This window comes from Mastigoproctus giganteus, chromosome 14 (assembly GCF_048544385.1).
Source record: "Mastigoproctus giganteus isolate SK-2022 chromosome 14, ASM4854438v1, whole genome shotgun sequence".
In the NCBI taxonomy this organism is placed as follows: Eukaryota; Metazoa; Arthropoda; class Arachnida; order Uropygi; family Thelyphonidae; genus Mastigoproctus; species Mastigoproctus giganteus.
Genome location: NC_143588.1, coordinates 16621652 through 16644235, shown reverse-complemented (window position 1 = coordinate 16644235; position 22584 = coordinate 16621652). Strand labels below are relative to the sequence as shown.

At 37.3% G+C, this 22584-nt stretch overlaps 1 protein-coding gene across 2 annotated transcripts in view; it reads left to right on the top strand.

Moving 5' to 3' along the window:
• LOC150074994 (sodium/potassium-transporting ATPase subunit alpha-like) overlaps positions 1-22584 on the top strand; it is a 219529-nt gene that overhangs the window by 55555 nt on the left and 141390 nt on the right. For both annotated transcript variants that reach the window (XM_090388741.1, XM_090388740.1), the window contains exons 3-4: positions 12977-13036; positions 14364-14567. In XM_090388741.1, coding sequence (XP_090244867.1) covers positions 12977-13036; positions 14364-14567 — 264 coding nt within the window. The remainder of the gene's footprint in view (positions 1-12976; positions 13037-14363; positions 14568-22584) is intronic.

Here is a 22584-nt window from a genome sequence, read left to right as displayed (position 1 = left end):
GGTTAAGTGTTATTATTAACAATCTATTGCTAGTTCAGAATCATGTAGGAGTTAGTAACAAATAGTAATTGATACTTATATTAAGATTTGCTTATTCTTCATTCTGATATCTTGAAGAGTGTATCAGATAATATATGCAAATTATTCTTAATTTGGTAGGGAAAATAAGCAGGATGCAGAACCATTTAAATGGTAAATGTATGACAAATAGTATTATTTAATTCATAAAAGGCCAAATATTGGAAGGTTAGTTAGTATTAGTAATGGCTGCATGGTGCAAGAAAGCCTACGGCTTAGGCTGCACCAGCCAAAAAAAAAACTAATAATTAATAAAAGAAAAGGAAATTAAACCTATCATCCTATGCGTTTCCCCTTACCCGAAGGTACTATCCAGATGACTTTTGAATTTCCCCAAACTGTCAGCCTCTACCACCCATGTAGGCAACTTATTCTTAGTAATTTATTACTTGCTGGCTAAAATAAAACTTCCTGCAGTCCAATCTAAACATCTCTTCCCCCCTCGTAACTTGAATTTATGTCCCCTAGTTCTAGCATCATTTATAATCTTGAAAATTTCGTCCTTATTCATTTTACTGATGCCTCTCAGAGCCTTAAACACCTCAATCAAATCTCCTCTAAGGTGTCTAGTTTCCAAACTCTGCAACCCACATATTCGAAGTCTTTCTTCATAAGGACTTCCTTTTGCCGATCTCACCAGGCGAGTTACCCGTCTTTGCACCCTTTCAAGAAGCTCGATGTCTTTCTTTAGGTGCAAGCTCCATACTTGAACACAGTATTCCAAGTGTGGTCTAACAAAAGCCTTATATAATGGGATTATTACGTCCCTATCTCTACTTGCAAAAGTTCAATAGGACACCATGGGCCTTCCTTGCAACCTGTTTACAATGCTCAGAGAATTTCATGTCTGACCGTATCGTAACACTCAAGTCCTTTTCCTCCAGTACTGGGTTTAGTTGAACTCCACCAAGTGAATAAGTTATTTTGAGATTACTGTTTCCCAGGTGTAATACCTTACACTTTGTTGGATTAAAGCATAGCTGCCATCTTTCTGACCATTCCTGAAGTCTATCTAGGTCTCTCTGAAGCTCAGCTTGACAGTGACTACTCTACCAATTTTAACATCGTCTGCAAATTTAGACATCACGCCCTCTATCCCTTCATCAATGTCGTTTATGAAAATTAAAAACAACAGTGGTCCTAATACTGATTCTTGGAGAACCCCACTCCTTACATCAACCCAATCTGAGGAATAGCCATTTATCACAATCCTCTGCCTCCTGCCCTGAAGCCATCCTGATATCCATCTAAGGATTTTCCCAGTGATTCCAAGCTGTTCCAGCTTATAAAGCAACCACTCATGTGGACTGAGTCAAAAGTTTTGCTGAAATCTAAATAAACAATATCGAAATTATTCCCTAAATCCAGCTCATGAGTGACCCTTTCAAAATAGCAAACCAGATTTGTTAAACATGATTTTCCCTTTACATAACCATGCTGAGTATCTTGAATTTCAATTCTATCCAAATGATTCTGAATTCCACCCTTGATCATTGCCTCCATGATTTTCCCTACCACTGAAGTCAGACTGACAGGTCGATAATTTCCCACTTCACTCTTAGAACCACACTTATGTATGGGAAATACATTGGCACTTTTCCAATCCAACGGAATTTCCCCAGTGTCTAATGATGCTCACATAATTAGCCTCAATGGTTCAATGCACTCACTTGCCGCCTCCCTTAAGATTATAAGGTATATTCCATCAACTCCAGGAGCCTTACTGGCCTATAGGCTCGAAAGTTTTTTTCATTAAATAATCTTGCAAAATTTCAATATCATTAATTACATATTTTTCAACTTCGCTCCCACAATTTCCCATTGCCACAAAAGGTTTTTCTTCTGTAAATATCGATGCAAAATAACTATTGAATTCCTCAAACAGGCCTCTGAGGTTGGGTATATTCATATTGTAGTTTTAAATGTTTCCACCAACCTTGTGTAGAAATAAAACACAACGAAAACTTTAATCTTGATAACTATGTATTTATAATAAATTATATTTGCCTGTATTTACAATAAATTATATTTAACTATACAACTAAAATATATAGAATATACATTTAAAATATACTGGGTTAAGAACAATGCATCTTTAAATACCAGCAGGTTCACGGTACTCATCACGTGTTTCATTTCCCATGTGTTCCGTTCTCTTGTGTTATGGTTCCGGTGTTCTGGTTCCATAGCACAAGACAACCGGTGTTCCGGTTCTCTTGTATTATGGACGATGCTATCATCACCGATCGGGCACATAAGTTCTGGGACCGCAAGTGGCTCGGGAGTTTGCAGATCTGTTCCACAGTGAACATTAATAGAGATAGAGGAACGCGGATCCATCCCCTCTTTGAGGCTATTATCCTCAGAAGGGATGGACGGTTCCATATGACCCACTTCCGGTTCCATAACACAAGAGAACGGAACACATGGGAATGAAACACGTGATGGGTACCGCGAACCTGCTGGTATTTAAAGATGCACTGCAGAACAAAGAAAATACCGCTGAAGAAGGCGGCAGGAGTCTTCGAAAGCTAATGTTTTATCGCTTTTAATTTAGCATATTTTAATGTATTTTATGGTTCTATTGTTCTTAACCCAGTATATTTTAATGTATATTTTATATATTTTAGTTGTATAGTTAAATATAATTTATTGTAAATACAGGCAAATATAATTTATTATAAGTACATAGTTATCAAGATTCCAGTTTTCATTTTCGTTGTGTTTTATTTCTACATAAGGTTGGTGGAAAACATTTAAAACTACAATAACTGTTGAATTCATCTGCAACGGCAGCTGGTGTATTTAATACTATCCCCTTTACCTTACGTAAAGGTCCAATCTGGTTTGTCCTGCTCTTCTTAGCATTTATATATGTAAAGAATTCCTTATCCCCCTCTTCGAGGCGCCTCTTCTTAGCATTTATATATGTAAAGAATTCCTTATCCCCCCCCCCTTTGAGGCATAGTCAGGTGGGCAGGAGCAGCAGTGTGTAGCACATGCTTCTTGATTAGACCGGGGTTCAAGCCTGTGACCACCAAATACGGAGGATGCAGAAAGGTCAGGGAATGACCACCGCATATCCCCAGAGTAATATGGCCCTAGTTGCTAATGCTCCTAAAAACCAAATAACAAACAAACCCCCTCTTTGCTCTGTTTGCTAGCGATTTCTCATAAACTGCCTTTGCCTGTCGAACCTTTTCTGTGGCTCTATTACAGATCATTTTGTAGCTGTTATAGGCTTCAGTACTTTTTATTGCTCTAACTTTTCAATGCCACCTTTTTCTGCTCAAGTAATGTGGCAACTTCACTATTCATCCAACTTGGAACCCTCCTCGTAGAGTTTTTTTATTTTTTTTAATGGTAAATACGCATTCGAGGCATCTGTGACTAATGTTTTAAAAGCATACCACAGTTCATTTGTATTCGTTCTCTGTGCGATATCTACCCAGTTAATAGAGGCTATGTAGCACCTTAAGGCATCGTAATTTCCTTTTTTGAAATTATAACCCATTCCTTTGCCTTTTACTTCTCTGCTCTCTCTCTCTCTTTCTCTTTTCATCATCCACCATAGAACTCAGTGATCACTTCCTACTGCTGGTTCCTCTATTGTCAGCCCTGTAATGTCATCTGATTCATGGGTGATGAGGAGGTCTAGGATATTCTTTTCTCTAGTACTTTCCCTGACATGTTCATACAAATAACAGTGATCTAGTTGATTTAAAAATTTTGATCCCCATGTCGAGTTTCCTTCCCATTTTCTCCATTCAATTAGAGGCAAATTGAAATCGCCCATAATAAGACATTGATGCTTACTTGCCCATTCCACTTGCATGTAGAGGCTTTCGTCATAATCTTCACAACCACATGGTCTGTAGATCACCCCTACTTGCATTATACCTTTGTTTCCAACTATCTCACACCATACAGATTCTGTACTAGCACGTGAAACGTCTGAATCCAGGAAAGCTATCGTCGCACACAGGCTGCTTCTGATAAGAAGCATTACACCACTACCCCCTTATATCTACCCTATCCTTCCTAAATACATTATACAAGCCATACTGAAAGTCATCTCCTCCTATTTCCAGGTGGCACCATGTTTTCGTAAGCCCTATTATGTCCGCATTACTTGTTTTAACCAGCAGTTCGAATTCGCTCATTTTATTGACAACACTTCTAACATTACTATATAAACAATTAAGACTTACTGTTCTTGTATATTTAACAACCCTTGAAGTTTTTTAGGCTCTCTTCCCTGGCATTAGATATTATCTAACGTCAGGGAAGAGATATGTCCAGTTGGGGAAACAGATACAAACTCTTGAGGTATGTGCAAGAGTTACTTTGACCAATATCAGATAAAACGCATGTCAGTATTACCCACATTAAATTGAATGGGTTAAGCACACTGAATTCTGATGCGATCCTTCCACTTGTTCAGATTACGAACCTAAGGGGGCATAAAGGACAGATGTAGAATAGATGTGCGGAAATTTGCCTTTAGCCAGTGGGTGGTTAATTGCTGGAACAAACTTCCATCTGTCGTTGTGGAAGCTGATAGGTTGAATAAATTTAAGGAGGAACTGGACAGGCATTTGGAGGGAATGGTGTGTTTTTTTTGGCTGATGCTGCATAAGCTCATACACTTGCTTTCTTGCATCACATGCCACCACCACTACTACTACATCCCCCTAACTAGCAATTTCCCTGAATCTTTAAGGTATCCTCAATAATACTGGCAAAAACATTTGCGCCACCTTTGTTTAAGTGTATCCCGTCTCTACAAAACAAATTTCTTCTACCTACAAGTGTGGGCCAAGCTGATAGAAATTTCCCCCCAAAAGCCTTGCAGAGCCCTTCAAGTCTTGAGTTAATCCACAAGGCTTTTAACATATAATCCCTCCTATCATGTATGGGCAGAATTGCAGACACATAGACATTGTGGCCTAGCTCACGGCATTTCCTCAGCATGGTCCTGTATTTTTCTAACAAATCGTCAGATCGTGTACATTTAATGTCATTAGTCCCCACATGAATAATAATATTCTCTTTACCCCCCCTTAAAATCTGATAATCTGTTGGTGACATCATTAATAGTTGCTCCCGGCAGACATACCCTGGTTCTACTCCACCTATCCTTATTACAAAAAATATTCCCTGTTTCCCTGATAATAATCTCCTAATAAAACAAAGTCCTTTTGAACCAGAGTAGTTTGCACTTGGTTTTTCTGTTTTGAGGCCCGAATCGGGAGTGCATCACTTTGTAGATTACTGGAGTCTTAAGTCTTTGACTAGCTCCCAGATGCATTATTCTCGAGGGCAAGCACCCGTTTTTTTCAGTGACTCAAATTGTTCCATCAGTGCACCAAATTGTAATTTAAGATCAGTGCACTGCTTACATCAATCACAAAGAAAATAATCTCCAGGTGAGCTATGATTAGTCACCAGGTTGACCTTGGAAAACATTCCACAGGTTCCGCAACGGATTAAATCATGACTCACATGGAAAAGCCAATGGTGATTTACATGTGAGTCACGATACCCTGTGATGTCTGTAAGGTAGATCTCGTAATTACCATTATAAAATTAGCTAAATATCAATGGAAATTAACTTTAAAAAATGATATCTATAATATTATAAAAATCAAACTGTTACAGGAAAACCTATAACAATATAATCCAACAATATACTAAATAAATCAAATATATTTAAAAGCAATAATTAACAGTAATCCAATCCACTAAACTGAAGATCCCTGACGAAGCGTGTCCACTCATCTTGAATGCCAACACTCGAGTGTAATTTTGGAGGGATGCTCAGACTATGTTAATTAGCAGTGCAGACCCATTTGAATGGGATGAGTCTGGCTCTTTAAGGCTAGATAGCCTACTCAGAAAATTGCTGTTCATATTAAATGAGATTCTAAGGTAGTTGGTCAGTGTTGCTATTAGGGAATAACAGAATACACCCAAGTTCTGGAGCATCTAGACAAACTTCAGTGCATAAGGACCAGATATCAGTCGGCTGCACCTCACAGATTTGGCTCTTAGCAGACATAAGAAACAACATTAATAGACAAATGACAGAGTCAGATTTTCATTTACAATGTAATAACCCCTCACTACTTCTCATCTTGTATAGTAGAGGGCTGGCATGATTGGTGGCAATCAGCTGGTCAATTATGATGCATAGGCAGAACTTATTTTTCTAGTGAATGCCAATTCCAGAAATCTTCATTAATTAATATTATAATTCTACAACCAACACCGGTTAAAAAAAAGTTTTAAAAAATTGATGGGTTAATCTTGAGACTAAAAATAAAGTGAATCTATTGCTGTACAAAGATCTTTCTCCAAAATCATATCAGGCATCTTATGGATTCAGTGCCAAGAACATGATGCACCTGGTCATTCATTAATTTGTTCATGGTAGAATAGCTTAAAGTTTTAGATTAATAAAATGTATATTGGTACAGGTATATGAATGTTCATAAGATGAATCCTAATATGACAATTGCAGCAGGCAGTGAACAATACTTTAATAGCTGTGATCAGTAATATAGCAAACTCTTGTAGGCCCTAATGCAAAATTCCATTTTGGGATTTCCTATTATTAATTTCTGTAGTTAAATGAATGTCGGACAATTTGGAATGTCTCCTTTGGCTGGAAGCTCCTATGTATTGCACCAGTTCACAGCACATAAGCTATGCCACTGGCTGATCAAGTAAAAGTTAAGGAGAAGAGTCTGTAAGATTTGAAAATGACTGCATAGCTACTGTGAGGCATTAAAGAACCAAACTTCAACATCATGTATAATGTTTGCCAGGGACATTCCTCCAGTGGTCACAGTTAAAGGAACTGTTACTCTAAAATGCAATTGGAAATGATATTCAGGTCCCACTTGCGAGTCAAGTGAATCAAATTTCAGTAAAGCCCAGTCATTCTGCAACAAACACTTCCCCTGCTTGAACATTCACATTAGTAGAACTGTTTGAGGTATTGCTCAAAACATCAAAGGCAGATATTGTTGGGATATCAGAGATGTGGTGTCACACAGATATAAGGAATGCAGAACTGGAATTTGGGGAGTACAACGTCTACAGAAAGGATAGACTGGATAGGAAGGAACGAGGGGTTATGCTATTAGTTAAGAAATACATAAAATCCAAGGAAGTGAAGCCAGTGGACATCGCTGGACAGTGCAGTGTCGAGTCAGTTTGGTGTGACATAAGCATTGGGAGATCAAAATTGAGAGTAGGAGTGTGCTATAGGCCTAATGACTCTGATGGGTATAATAAGATACTGTACAGGGAAATAGATTGGGCCAGTAAATTAGAGAGTCTTATAATGGGAGATTTTAATTTCCCAGATATTGACTGGAATTTGGGGGCTTGTCACTCACACACTAGCAAGGCTTTTGTGGATTTATTGGATGATTGTTTTCTACATCAGCATGTTCGGGAGGCAACTAGAGGGAGGAATACTCTTAATTTGATTATCAGCAGTGATTCTTCATGCATTAAGAATCTGCAGATAAATGAACCACTAGGTGGCAGTGATCACAGTGTGCTGAAGTGGGATTTACTCAAAGAGGTAACTACCATTAGGGGTAAAGGGAAGGGTTATTGCTTTCGTAAAGGCGACTACGATGGACTGAGACAGTATTTAAATTCTATACAGTGGGAACAACTGATGATATTACCAACAGCAAATGCAAAATGGGAAGCATTCAAAGAACTTATTTTGGAAGCTACTAGGCTTTACATACCAACTAAGAAATATTGTTCAAGGTTTGGGCCTAAATGGATGTCAGATGAACTGATGAGGCATATGGCAGAGAAGAAACATGCATGGGATACATACAAATTAACACATGACACAGAAGCCTATGATAGATACAACTTAATCTGTAATCAAGTTACGAAGGAGGTTAGGCAGGCGAAGGCAGATTACGAGAAATCTTTGGCAAGGGATGTAAAGAAAAACAGCAAAGAGTTCTTTACTTATGTAAACTCTAGAAGGAAGGGGATTAATCAGATTGGTCCACTTGATATCGATGGATCAACTGTTGATGATCCTGCTCAGGTAGCTAACAAACTAAATGAATATTTTGCATCGACATTCACACATGAGGAGTTATTTAGCGAGGGAAAAGCCAGAGGTGTATTCAACTCTAGCAGTAAGCTAGAGAATCTTGTAATAACTGAGAGTAAAGTGGAGGAGAAATTGTTGAAGATAAACACAAGAAAGGCACCCGGGGTGGATGGGATCTATCCATTTATATTAAAGGAGGCAGCAGAGGAAGTAAGCAAACCCTTAGCCATAATTATGAGAGTTTCCTTGGACTCAGAGGACGTACCCACAGACTGGAGATGTGCAAATGTGACCCCAACTCACAAAGGAGGATCAAAGGCTGACACAAGTAATTATAGACCTGTGAGCTTAACGTCTGTTCCAGGAAAATTAATGGAGGCACTGGTTAAAGAAGCACTGCAGGATCATTTAGACAAGACTTCAGTTATAGCTCAGACACAGCATGGTTTTGTTAAGGGGAAGTCTTGCCTGACCAACTTGATTGGATACGATGATGCAGTCACAAAAGAACTGGATGCAGGGAATAACTTTGATATTATATACTTGGATCTTAGAAAGGCGTTTGATACTGTTGCACATGGAAGACTGCTACACAAATTGGAGCAGTGTGACATTGGAGGCAAATTGCTGCTATGGATAAAGGGGTGGTTGAGGGGGAGAAGACAGAGAGTGGTAATCAATGGACACTGCTCATCGTGGACTGAAGTTATTAGTGGAGTCCCTCAGGGCTCAGTGTTGGGTCCATTATTGTTTTCTGTATTTATAAATGATATTGATGATGGTATATCGGGCTTAATGTCCAAGTTTGCAGACGATACAATGGTTGGCAGGGTTGTCAAGGACACTACTGACACTATGCTGCTGCAACAGGATCTGGAAAGGTTGAGCAGATGGGCTGAGAGGTGGCAAATGAAGTTCAACATTGACAAATGTAAAGTACTACACATGGGAAACAGCAACCCCAGAGCAACGTATCAACTCTGTGGTACTACACTGACAGTGGTAGAGAATGAAAGGGACTTGGGGGTGGTTGTGCAGGCAGATATGAAGTTCTCTGAGCAGTGCAGACGGGCTGCAAGAGTAGCTCATGGAGTATTGTCAATGATATACAGGAATTTTTCCAGCAGGGATAAGGAGGTGATTATTCCATTGTATAAGGCGATGGTCAGGCCACACCTAGAGTACTGTATACAGGTCTGGAGGCCTCATTTCAAGAAGGATGTAGAGCTGCTGGAACGAGTACAGAGAAGGGCAACAAGATTAGTGAATGGAACAAAGGGGTGCTCTTACGAAGAAAGGCTTAAGTTTTGCAAATTACAGTGTCTGGAGACTAGGCACCAGCGAGGTGATCTGATAGAGGTGTATAAAGCCTTGAATGGTTTAAGCATGCTCAATGCTGATGGGATTCTTCCTCTAGCTCCGAAAAATCACCTGAGAGGGCATAAATTCAAATTGAGGAAAGACAGATGTAGGATAGACGTGCGGAAATTTGCCTTTAGCCAGTGGGTGGTTGGTTGGTGGAACAGACTTCCATCCCTTGTGGTGGAGGTTGATAGCCTAAATAAGTTTAAGGCTCAGCTGGACAGGTATTTTGAACGAACAGAGGGGTGAAGTGGAAGTGGGGTTTTTTTTTTTTTTTTGGCTGATGCTGCAAAAGCTTGCTTTCTTGCATCAAATGCCTCTACTAATGCTAATGCTAAAGTTTGCAGATGATACAAAGGTTGGCAGGGTTGTCAAGGACACTACTGACACTATGCTGCTGCAACAGGATCTGGAAAGGTTGAGCAGATGGGCTGAGAGGTGGCAAATGAAGTTTAACATTGACAAATGTAAAGTACTACACATGGGAAACAGCAACCCCAGAGCAACGTATCAACTCTGTGGTACTACACTGACAGTGGTAGAGAATGAAAGGGACTTGGGGGTGGTTGTGCAGGCAGATATGAAGTTCTCTGAGCAGTTGATATACAGCAATGGTCAGGCCACACCTAGAGTACTGTATACAGGTCTGGAGGCCTCATTTCAAGAAGGATGTAGAGCTGCTGGAACGAGTACAGAGAAGGGCAACAATATTAGTGAATGGAACAAAGGGGTGCTCTTACGAAGAAAGGCTTAAGTTTTGCAAATTACAGTGTCTGGAGACTAGGCACCAGCGAGGTGATCTGATAGAGGTGTATAAAGCCTTGAATGGTTTAAGCATGCTCAATGCTGATGGGATTCTTCCTCTAGCTCAGAAAAATCACCTGAGAGGGCATAAATTCAAATTGAGGAAAGACAGATGTAGGATAGACGTGAGGAAATTTGCCTTTAGCCAGCAGGTGGTTGGTTGGTGGAACAGACTTCCATCCCTTGTGGTGGAGGTTGATAGCCTAAATAAGTTTAAGGCTCAGCTGGACAGGTATTTGGAACGAACAGAGGGGTGAAGTGGAAGTGGGTTTTTTTTTTTTTTTTTTTTTGGCTGATGCTGCATAAGCTTGCTTTCTTGCATCAAATGCCTCTACTAATGCTAATGTTTTTTTGGGGAAAAGAAATCCTGGAGTCCCTAATAAACAAGGGGTGAGGTTCAATACTAAAAAGACAGTGTTTTGATTCAATATGACATGAAATTTTCCATTCAGTATACATGGTGTGTTAGGAAGGTAGGTTGTGTCCTGTCTATGATTTATAGAGCCTTTGCTTGTGGGGAGCAGGATATCATTATCCTTGTGTACAAAATGATGGTTAGACTTCATTTAGAATATTGTATTAAAGTCTGGAGAATGTACCTAAAATAATAATAATAAAACTTCTATAGAGGATTCAGAGATGCAAGACCAGATTCGTGATGAATGAAAAGTTTTTATACACATATCAAAAACAGCTTACATGGTGAGAACTGCAAAGTTTGATAACAAAGCATCTAAGGGGAGATATGATTGGAGTGATGATTACTTTGTAGGAATAGTATGAATATTATTTTATTTATTTGTTTTTGGCTGATATAGAAAAAGTTTGCTTCCTTACATCATTCAGCCTTACTAAACCAATCAGAAACCTTGGTTCCAAGGCTTTTGATTTTGATTGGCATTCTAAAAAAAAAAAAAAAAAAAGTTTCCATCTTTTTCTGCTTTTTTTTTTTATTTGGGTTGCCATTTTTTTTTTTTTTTCCAACTACTTATTGCAAGTAAATTCAGATTTTTTTTTTTCCCCTCCCTACTCATTTCCTTGATTATTAATGAATTCCTTCCACTGACTGGAGGTTCTGTCCATAGTTTGCTAATGATAGCTCTATACCCTTAAACAAAAAATTATTTTTTGAACAATGCACAGGTAAGGATTTTTTATTATTTTTAATAAGGCTGATGCTGCATAAGATTGTTTTCTTGCATCATATGCTAATACTAAACTTGCTAGTTTAACCAATATTTAACTAATAAATAAATGCTGAGTTGCACTGATTAGTTTATCTGGACAGGTCATTCTTAATGCACATTGCCTTTTGTACACACTAATCCTAATTCCCCTCCCCGAACTCCCATACAGAAATTCTGAAAGATACTGTTTTGCTCTTACTGTTATGAATACTCCTCATATTATTTCCACTGTTTTTTTTATTAATATAATTTTATTAATCTCAAATTAAGTGATGCATACTGACTTTACACTTAATTTGAGCAGTTTCATTTCCATTTAAGGGTAATTTTAAATAAGTTTAAATGTCATTTTTGTTTTATTTCTTAAAATAGAAACAATTATTAACATTCTACATAAATTCTTCACATATTTGGTGTTTGGGACTCAGGTGTTGAAAGAGGAGTGAGTTTTTTGGGAAATTTCATAAAAAAGAAAACTTTGTACATAACTTTAATATGTTGTTATATCCTTATTTTGATGTACTTGTCCAACACAGGAGTCAAATTTGTGAAATATGAAATCATTCAGAATTTAAATTCATAAATAAAACCCATCTCTACATATAGTATTTATTTGGTTCTATCAGATTCTGGATCTGAATTCTAGAAAACCTCTTCGATTTTGAATTTTATAAGTCCAAAATCGGATAACTGTAGTCAGCAGGTGGTCTATTCTTCCAATTTCCAAGCTGTTTTCATGCTGCCATCTGTGGAACTATCTACATTTAGTCAGAAACATGGATAAGAGATGTTTACAACTAACTGTAGACAGTTTATTCAAGACAATTCATATTGCTGAAGGCAGTGGTGTATCCAGGTATCATCGTAATGGGGGGGGATCATGGCGACCAGACTTGGAGTTTTTTTTTAGAACACCTCCTGCGTTCTGTTTCGTTAATTTCAAATTTTTGGTTGGGGGGGGGGGGGCATATGCCCTTTCTGCCCACCTGTGAATATGCCCCTGACTAAAGGAACCTTCAAAATGCAGATCTATGTACATACCCCCACACCCTACATGTGAAACACATAATTGACATATGTACCACTATCATTATGGAGATAATTGTGAAGTGAGCAGGTACTATGGAGTAGAAGACCTGTTTATTACAACCAAGACAGTACATGGCTGGGCTTCATTTTCAAAGTATTCCTGCTCAGTATGATTATGTAGGATATAACATAATTACGAGCCCTTGTAAACCCCTTGCATTTTCCTGATACTATTTATTGCATCACTTATATGCAGTTCAGTTTACTGTCAGAATGTGTTAGTCTTCAGTGCATTTTTTGCCTCCATCTGTTACCATGTGTGAAAGAAATTTTGATACGTTATTCCAAAACACCCTGTGTAACTAAATAAAAATGATTTTAATGAATAAAATTATTAATTAATTTTATCCTAAAATAGGATGAACACACTATTCCAGTTCAAGAGTTGTATAGCAGACTGAAGACAAATCCTGACACAGTAAGTTATGCTAAATGTAATTTTTCTGTGGTTATTAATGTTCATTAGTTAATTTTTTTTTATTAGTGAAATTTTCATTATCGATTGTTCATTAGAATTTAGTTTGTGTAACTGAATATTTATAGGTTTGATCAAAGTTCAGTAGATGATCTTATAATTCTGAATGCATAGTGGCAGTTAAAAGATTGAGCAAGCTTATAGCAACATCTTTTGAGCATGTGCACAGCAAGTTTTAATTTGGTACACTCCAGTCTAACAGAAAGTTGCTTTGGTGAACATTAGTACTCTTTTCTACACATGTAATGATTATGATGAAATTTTGAACATGTGATTGTTACAATAAATTTAAATTTGGAAGGTCAGCTGTGGAAACACATGAAATGATTGTTGTAGTTTACAGCGATATGATACAAAAATGGTTTAAGTGGTTTCAAACAGGGTTTTTTTTTTGCATGAAAATGAAGAATAAAAGCAGTCTTCCAAATTCCAACACTATTAAAATGTCAAAGTCTGTGGCTATTTGAGAAATTAATAAGGAATATTTTTTCATCTGGTTCAGTTCAGGTAATTTTAACCAAGGGTTTAGGTATGAGGTGAGACTGCCAATTTAGTTCCATACATTCTTGCTCAAAATTAAAGACAGCAATTTAAGTCCTTATTTTGGAGTTGTTCAAGCAAACTGTGTCGGATCCTATATTTTTAACAAAAGTAATAACAGGTGATTAGTGTGTATGGATATGACCCAGAGACCAAGGTAAAAGAAAGGTGCAGCAATCAAAATCAGCATGAAAAAATGCAATCAGTATGTGAAAGACATACTGATTGCATATTTTGACAATGAGAGGATGGTGTTATCAGAATTTATTCCGCAAGGTGTTACTGTAATATAGTCTACTACCAAAAAGTTTAAAATTGTTGAGATGCAGTCTGTCATAAATAATCAGAAAATTAGCAATATGGTCAGCTCCTTCATCACAAGTGTGCTGTATTGCAAGTTACTCACCATCCAGCAGGTTTTGATTGAAACTGACATTCCTATCATACTGCACCCACCTCATTTGTCTGATTTGGTACCATGAAAATTTTGCCCATTCCTAAAATTAAAACAGGAAGTGAAAGGAAAACAATTTGAGTTGATTTAAAGAGTCTAGTCTTTCACCTTCTCAACCTTCAACCCATGCGTAGTACTAAGTACTATAGGTTCTAATAGCTCTCGTGCTTGGGGTTCTCATAAAAAAAAAAAAAAAAAATTCTATAATAAAACTTGACTTTTTTTTCTTTTTTTTTTTTGAATTGCTTTACACGCCTTTGTTTATTTATATTACAGGGTTTGACAACACAACGTGCAAAGGAAGTATATGAAAGAGATGGACCTAATGCATTAACTCCCCCTAAAAAGACTCCAGAATGGGTGAAATTTTGTAAGAACCTTTTTGGAGGTTTTGCTCTTCTTCTGTGGATAGGTGCAGTTCTTTGTTTTATTGCATACTCCATTCAGGCAAGCACATTTGAGGAGCCAGCAGATGATAATGTAAGTTTTATCATTCTTAATAAAACTATTATCACCAAATTTATATTATTATAGTAAACCCTCAATTTTATAATCTAATAGGAGAAGAGGTGTCCTTCATTGCAAAACATCCATTAAATCAAATCCCCCCCTTCCCCCCACACACACAACCATTTGTACTCTACGTTATTGAAATTTAAACACGCAGTTAATCTGTTTAAATTTATTAGGAACACTAAATTAAAAAAAAAAAAAAAAAAATTACCTTGACTTTATTGGATGATACATATGGTACATAGTTAGCAGAAGATAATTTACCAGAACCGTAGAGTAGTGCTTGGAAGAACTTTTATTTAGAGTTGGAATTAAGAAGCCAAAGTTTAAATACTAGTGAATCTTCATAGTCAGACTCCTTAAATCTTCATAGTCAGACGCCTTACTTATTTGTAATATCTTGCACAGTTTGGTGTCTTGTTCATGACACATTCCTTACAGATGCAAGATGCGCACACACACTTTTTCTTTTCACCAGTCTTCTTAGGGACTGTAATAATACACTATAAGTGGAGTTATAATAAAGAAATATTATAATAAACAGGACACAAATGAACACTCAGTGCTATGGCAGCAACTGGGATGCTTGCTGTTGTTTGCCATGACTCAAGAGTTCCAGGTTTTGCACAATCAATATACACTCCTGTACCAGCCAACTTTTTTTTTTTTTTTTTGTTCCAAGTTCCCTGTTAAGTTCCAGGTCCTTGGCGCCTCCGTAGCCAGGTGGGAAGGAGCAGCAGTGCGTGGCACATGCTTTCTTGATTAGACCGGGGTTCGAGCCAGTCACCACCAAATACGGAGGATGTGGAAAGGTCAGGGAATGACCACAGCATATTCCCGGAGCAATATGGCCTTAGTTGCTAATGCTCCTAAAAACCAAATAACAACAACAACCCAGGTCCTTTAAATTTAGGTCTGTAAAATTGAGTGTTTACTGTATTATTATATTATAGCCTATCTATTTTCTTTTTTTCCTCATAAAATAATTGGATATAGTTATATATATACTGTAACACTTTGGGTTTTTTTTCCCAAGTTCTAAATTTTTTACATTTTTATGACATTTTTCATTCTATAGAATATTTTTAAATTTAAAATGAAAAATTAGTATAACTAATTAAAGTACAGTATCTGACAATGCTGCAAGAAGTGTATAACAAAAATCAGTTTCTTGAACATAAACAAATAATAAAAAAAAAAATGCTGCAATGAAGAAAGAATACCTTAGTGTGGGTGCAAAAAATATATTTTTTTGATGGGTAATAGTAGTATACTGACTACAACCATTTATTTTATAAAAGGATGCACAACTTAACACTATAATTGCTATCTGTAAATATTACCTGAAGCCGCCTTTGATCACAGTGCTTAAAATAGACTTAAGTTATTTTTAGCATTTTATTATAAGCATTAACATAAGGTAAGTGGCAATGGTGCATAGTGTTGTGCTTATGGTTAATATGCATAAAAGTAATATTTTTGATATCAAAAATTTAAACAACTTTTTTGCTGAGGAAATAAACTGAAGTTTAAAAATTAATTTGCACAATTTAAACAAATGACAGTTCCCCCCCCACCCAAAGTTCCTGTACACTTTCTGCATGCATACTTTTATACACAGTGCACATTTCTGTAGTTTTGTTTGCCTTTGAGAGGTTTGACATGGGCACTACTAGCCTTAAACCATCCATGCTTTGTTTTATTATAATATAATACTGTGTCAGACTTCTTTGTATCATTACTTATTGCAACACTTGTATGACGTGTACTCATGATGGAATTTTTATTTGCTTTGGCCTGATAATCCATCAGAAAATTTTGAAAACTGAAGCGGAATATAATTCTGCCTTTTTTTTAATGGAAGTTTGAACTTCTTTATCAGCATGATTCATAGTTCCCACTATAGTAGGTTTTTTTTTTTTTTTTTTTTTTTGACTAATTTCTTTGCCAATTCAAAACTGGTAAAGTAGATATCAGTGGTTACATTTCAACTTTAATTCAAAAATGGTTCCATTAGTTTTAGGACAACATATTCAGAAAGTTTTGTAGTGCTGTCATGTGCTAGAGGGTTTGGTCTTTTCCTCTTCATGCTGAACAGGCATCTTGAAGAGAACCCCTATACACGTTCGAGACTACCTAAGTGACGTAACAGGGCTTACCATTGAGAAGGTGTACATGAGTGAATTTTAGGGAGGCAGGTCAACTGGACTTCTCCTAAATCTTCTGAAATAGAAAGATATTGGATCCATCAGATCCAGCTAATTGGTGAAGATTAGAGCTGGAAAAAGAATCAGAAAATGTGAATTTAAATATCCTTGGTTTGGCTGAAACAACAAGAAGGAACAAATCACTTATAAGTTTATCAAGTGGAAATCTGCTGTACACCAATGAAAACAGTGAAAGGAGCGAAGGTGGAGTTGGCTTTCTTGTCCATAAAGATATAAAAAACAAATTGGAATTCAAAAGTACATTACCAAGTGTGTCAAGACTGCTACTCAGGATTTCTAAGAGATACAAACTAAAGGTTATAATGATTTATGCACCAACATCGAGCCATGACAATGAAGAGGTTGAAGAAATGTACACTGAAATTGAGTCTTCTAGGTGAGCAGAAAACCCACTACATTATCAGTATGGGGGGGGGGCTTCAACACTAAGGCTGGAAAGGGACAAAATGGCAGAAAGGGGAACTATAGGAAATTTTGGAATTAGTGAAAGACTTGTGGAATTTGCAGAATCTTGAGGAATGTCAGTACTGAACCCTTTTTTTTTTTTCAAGAAAAGGGGGAACAGAAAGTGGACATAGAAGAGCTCAAGTGGATAAACAACAAATGAAATAGACTTCATCCTCATTAACAGAAGATATATTGTGAACGATGTTACTGTCCTGAACAAGGTAAATGTTGGAAGTGATCACAGAATGGTAAGATGTGCACTTGATATTGTAAGAAAAGAAAGGAATTGTAAGAAAAGAAAGGAAAAAACTGACTTGAGTAAATAATACGAAGGTCTTTGAGATAACAGAACAGGAGAAAAACCAGTATGTACTAGAACTTAAGAACAAGTTTGAGCTTCTGCAGGACCAAGATATTGATGAGGAATGTTACAACTTTTTGAAAGTGATAAAGCCCAAGAAACTATAGTTAAAAGGGAAATCCAAAGAAAAAAAAATTAGTCGAGAAAAACTTGTCGTGATGAACCAAAGGCTACAAATGAAGAGTAACATAAACACTCACAAGGACAAAATTGAGTATACTGAGTTATGCAAAGCCATTAGGAAGAGACTCAGAGAGGACATAACATTTAATACAAGAAAAATAGAACAAGCATTAAGGGAAAACAAAGGACTTGTATTAGCAGCCATGAGCAGTAATACAGAAAGACAAATGATACTGAAACTGAAGAATAGTGATGGTGTGCTTATAAATAACGGAGAGGGAGAAGGCATAATTCAAATAGCAGAAGACTACTACAGAGAATTATACAAGGAGTGAGGGAATGTTGCCAGCAGTGGAGAAGATGGATATACCTGATATCCTTCCCAATGAGGTAGAACATGTGTTGAAGAAAATGAAGAATCAGAAAGCTCTGAGGGAAGATCAAGTTACTGTACAGTTGTTAAAATTGGGAAGAAGAGACATGACACACAACCTGGCAAGACTTTTCACAAAATGCGTTATAAAAGGCGTGATGCCTAAGAAGTGGAATAATGCAATCATGATTTTGCTGGTGCCTTCATAGCCAGGTGGGCAGGAGCAGCAGTGCATGGCACATGCTTCTTGATAGACTGGGGTTTGAGCCGTTACCACCACATACAGAGGATGCAGAAAGGGCAGGGAATGACCACCGCATATCCCCGGAGCAATATGGCCTTAGTTGCAAATGCTCCTAAAAACCAAATAGCAAACAAACATTGTTTTGCTGCATAAGAAAGGAGATAAATCAAAAATTGGAAATTATAGACCAATTAGCTTGTTATCCCACATCTACAAGTTGTTCACAAAGGTCATTACTAACAGATTAGAAAGAATACTTGATTGAGAATCAACCGAAAGAGCAGGCTAGCTTTAGGACAATATTCTGAACTATGGATCACCTTCTTGTAATATCACAGCTAACGGAGAAAGCAAATGAATATAAAAAAAGGCATATGATGCAAGAAAGAAAGTTTATACAGCATCAGCCAGAAAAAAAAAAAAAAACCTCATTTCGCCCATCCACTCACTCCAAATGTTTGTCTAGTTCTGCCTTGAATCTATTTAAGATATCAACTTCTACAATGACAGATGGAAGTTAGTCAGCGGGTCATTGATTGCAGTTGACAAAAGGCAAACTTCTGCACTTCTGTCCTACAACTGTGTTTCCTCAATTTGAATTTATGCCCTCTCAGGCGATTATTCTGGGCAAGAGGAAGAATCCCATCAGCATTGAGCATTCTCAAACCATTCAAGGCCTTATACACCTCAATCAGATCTCCAGACACTAATTTGCAAAACTTAAACCTTTCTTCATAACATGGTCTTGGCGCATTATAGCCTTAGTAGCTAGTGCGCCAATAAAATCAAAACCAACCAAATCTTCATAACAGCCTTCCTTGCACATTGGTGCAAGGAAGCCCGAGGCTTATGCTACACCATTATGCCTGGAATTTGTGGATTATGAAAAGGTATTTGACTCCATACAGCATAAGGCAATGTTTCTGTTTCGGGCACTGGAAAGGTAAGGCATAGATACCCCATATATTATGAATTTGAAGAAAATATATGGGAATGCTACCTCCTTCAGTAGACTAGACAAAAACAGTAGCAAATTTAAAACTGAGAAAGGAGTTTGACAAGGAGACATATCTCTGAAGTTGTTTACTGCTGCCCTTGAGGAAGCTTTCAGAAGATTAGATTTGTCACAGAAAAGTCAGTGTGAATGGAGAGTACCTAAACCATTTACGATTTGCAGATGGCATTGTGGTCATAAGCCACAATCCCAAAGAATTAGAGGAAAATCTTTATCAGTTATGCAGAGTTAGTAAGGATTTTGGACTAAAGATGAATATGGCTAAAACAAAAGTAATGATGAACAAGTATGCCACAGAAAGGGATATAATCATTGAAGGAGCAGTAATTGAAAAGGTGGATTCATATACTTATTTGGGACAAGTCATTAGCTGTAATAATGATAATTGGCTGGAAGTCAAGAGAAAATAAATTTCAGATAGATACATTCAGGCATATGATGCAAGAAAGAAAGCTTATACAGCATCAGCCAAAAAAAAAAAAAACCTCTTTTCGCCCATCCACTCACTCCAAATGTTTGTCTAGTTCTGCCTTGAATCTATTTAAGATATCAACTTCTACGACAGATGGAAGTTTGTCAACTGCAATCAACGACCTGCTGACTAAAGGCAAACTTCTGCACTTCTGTCCTACAACTGTCTTTCCTCAATTTGAATTTGTGCCCTCTCAGGCGATTATTCTGGGCAAGAGGAAGAATCCCATCAGCATTGAGCATTCTCAAACCATTCAAGGCCTTATACACCTCAATCAGATCTCCAGACAATGTAATTTGCAAAACTTAAACCTTTCTTCATAACATGGTCTTGGCGCATTATAGCCTTAGTAGCTAGTGCGCCAATAAAATCAAAACCAACCAAATCTTCATAACAGCCTTCCTTGCACATTGGTGCAAGGAAGCCCGAGGCTTATGCTACACCATTATGCCTGGAATTTGTGGATTATGAAAAGGTATTTGACTCCATACAGCATAAGGCAATGTTTCTGTTTCGGGCACTGGAAAGGTAAGGCATAGATACCCCATATATTATGAATTTGAAGAAAATATATGGGAATGCTACCTCCTTCAGTAGACTAGACAAAAACAGTAGCAAATTTAAAACTGAGAAAGGAGTTTGACAAGGAGACATATCTCTGAAGTTGTTTACTGCTGCCCTTGAGGAAGCTTTCAGAAGATTAGATTTGTCACAGAAAAGTCAGTGTGAATGGAGAGTACCTAAACCATTTACGATTTGCAGATGGCATTGTGGTCATAAGCCACAATCCCAAAGAATTAGAGGAAAATCTTTATCAGTTATGCAGAGTTAGTAAGGATTTTGGACTAAAGATGAATATGGCTAAAACAAAAGTAATGATGAACAAGTATGCCACAGAAAGGGATATAATCATTGAAGGAGCAGTAATTGAAAAGGTGGATTCATATACTTATTTGGGACAAGTCATTAGCTGTAATAATGATAATTGGCTGGAAGTCAAGAGAAAATAAATTTCAGATAGATACATTCAGGCATATGATGCAAGAAAGAAAGCTTATACAGCATCAGCCAAAAAAAAAAAAAACCTCTTTTCGCCCATCCACTCACTCCAAATGTTTGTCTAGTTCTGCCTTGAATCTATTTAAGATATCAACTTCTACGACAGATGGAAGTTTGTCAACTGCAATCAACGACCTGCTGACTAAAGGCAAACTTCTGCACTTCTGTCCTACAACTGTCTTTCCTCAATTTGAATTTGTGCCCTCTCAGGCGATTATTCTGGGCAAGAGGAAGAATCCCATCAGCATTGAGCATTCTCAAACCATTCAAGGCCTTATACACCTCAATCAGATCTCCAGACAATGTAATTTGCAAAACTTAAACCTTTCTTCATAACATGGTCTTGGCGCATTATAGCCTTAGTAGCTAGTGCGCCAATAAAATCAAAACCAACCAAATCTTCATAACAGCCTTCCTTGCACATTGGTGCAAGGAAGCCCGAGGCTTATGCTACACCATTATGCCTGGAATTTGTGGATTATGAAAAGGTATTTGACTCCATACAGCATAAGGCAATGTTTCTGTTTCGGGCACTGGAAAGGTAAGGCATAGATACCCCATATATTATGAATTTGAAGAAAATATATGGGAATGCTACCTCCTTCAGTAGACTAGACAAAAACAGTAGCAAATTTAAAACTGAGAAAGGAGTTTGACAAGGAGACATATCTCTGAAGTTGTTTACTGCTGCCCTTGAGGAAGCTTTCAGAAGATTAGATTTGTCACAGAAAAGTCAGTGTGAATGGAGAGTACCTAAACCATTTACGATTTGCAGATGGCATTGTGGTCATAAGCCACAATCCCAAAGAATTAGAGGAAAATCTTTATCAGTTATGCAGAGTTAGTAAGGATTTTGGACTAAAGATGAATATGGCTAAAACAAAAGTAATGATGAACAAGTATGCCACAGAAAGGGATATAATCATTGAAGGAGCAGTAATTGAAAAGGTGGATTCATATACTTATTTGGGACAAGTCATTAGCTGTAATAATGATAATTGGCTGGAAGTCAAGAGAAAATAAATTTCAGATAGATACATTCAGGCATATGATGCAAGAAAGAAAGCTTATACAGCATCAGCCAAAAAAAAAAAAAACCTCTTTTCGCCCATCCACTCACTCCAAATGTTTGTCTAGTTCTGCCTTGAATCTATTTAAGATATCAACTTCTATGACAGATGGAAGTTTGTCAACTGCAATCAACGACCTGCTGACTAAAGGCAAACTTCTGCACTTCTGTCCTACAACTGTCTTTCCTCAATTTGAATTTGTGCCCTCTCAGGCGATTATTCTGGGCAAGAGGAAGAATCCCATCAGCATTGAGCATTCTCAAACCATTCAAGGCCTTATACACCTCAATCAGATCTCCAGACAATGTAATTTGCAAAACTTAAACCTTTCTTCATAACATGGTCTTGGCGCATTATAGCCTTAGTAGCTAGTGCGCCAATAAAATCAAAACCAACCAAATCTTCATAACAGCCTTCCTTGCACATTGGTGCAAGGAAGCCCGAGGCTTATGCTACACCATTATGCCTGGAATTTGTGGATTATGAAAAGGTATTTGACTCCATACAGCATAAGGCAATGTTTCTGTTTCGGGCACTGGAAAGGTAAGGCATAGATACCCCATATATTATGAATTTGAAGAAAATATATGGG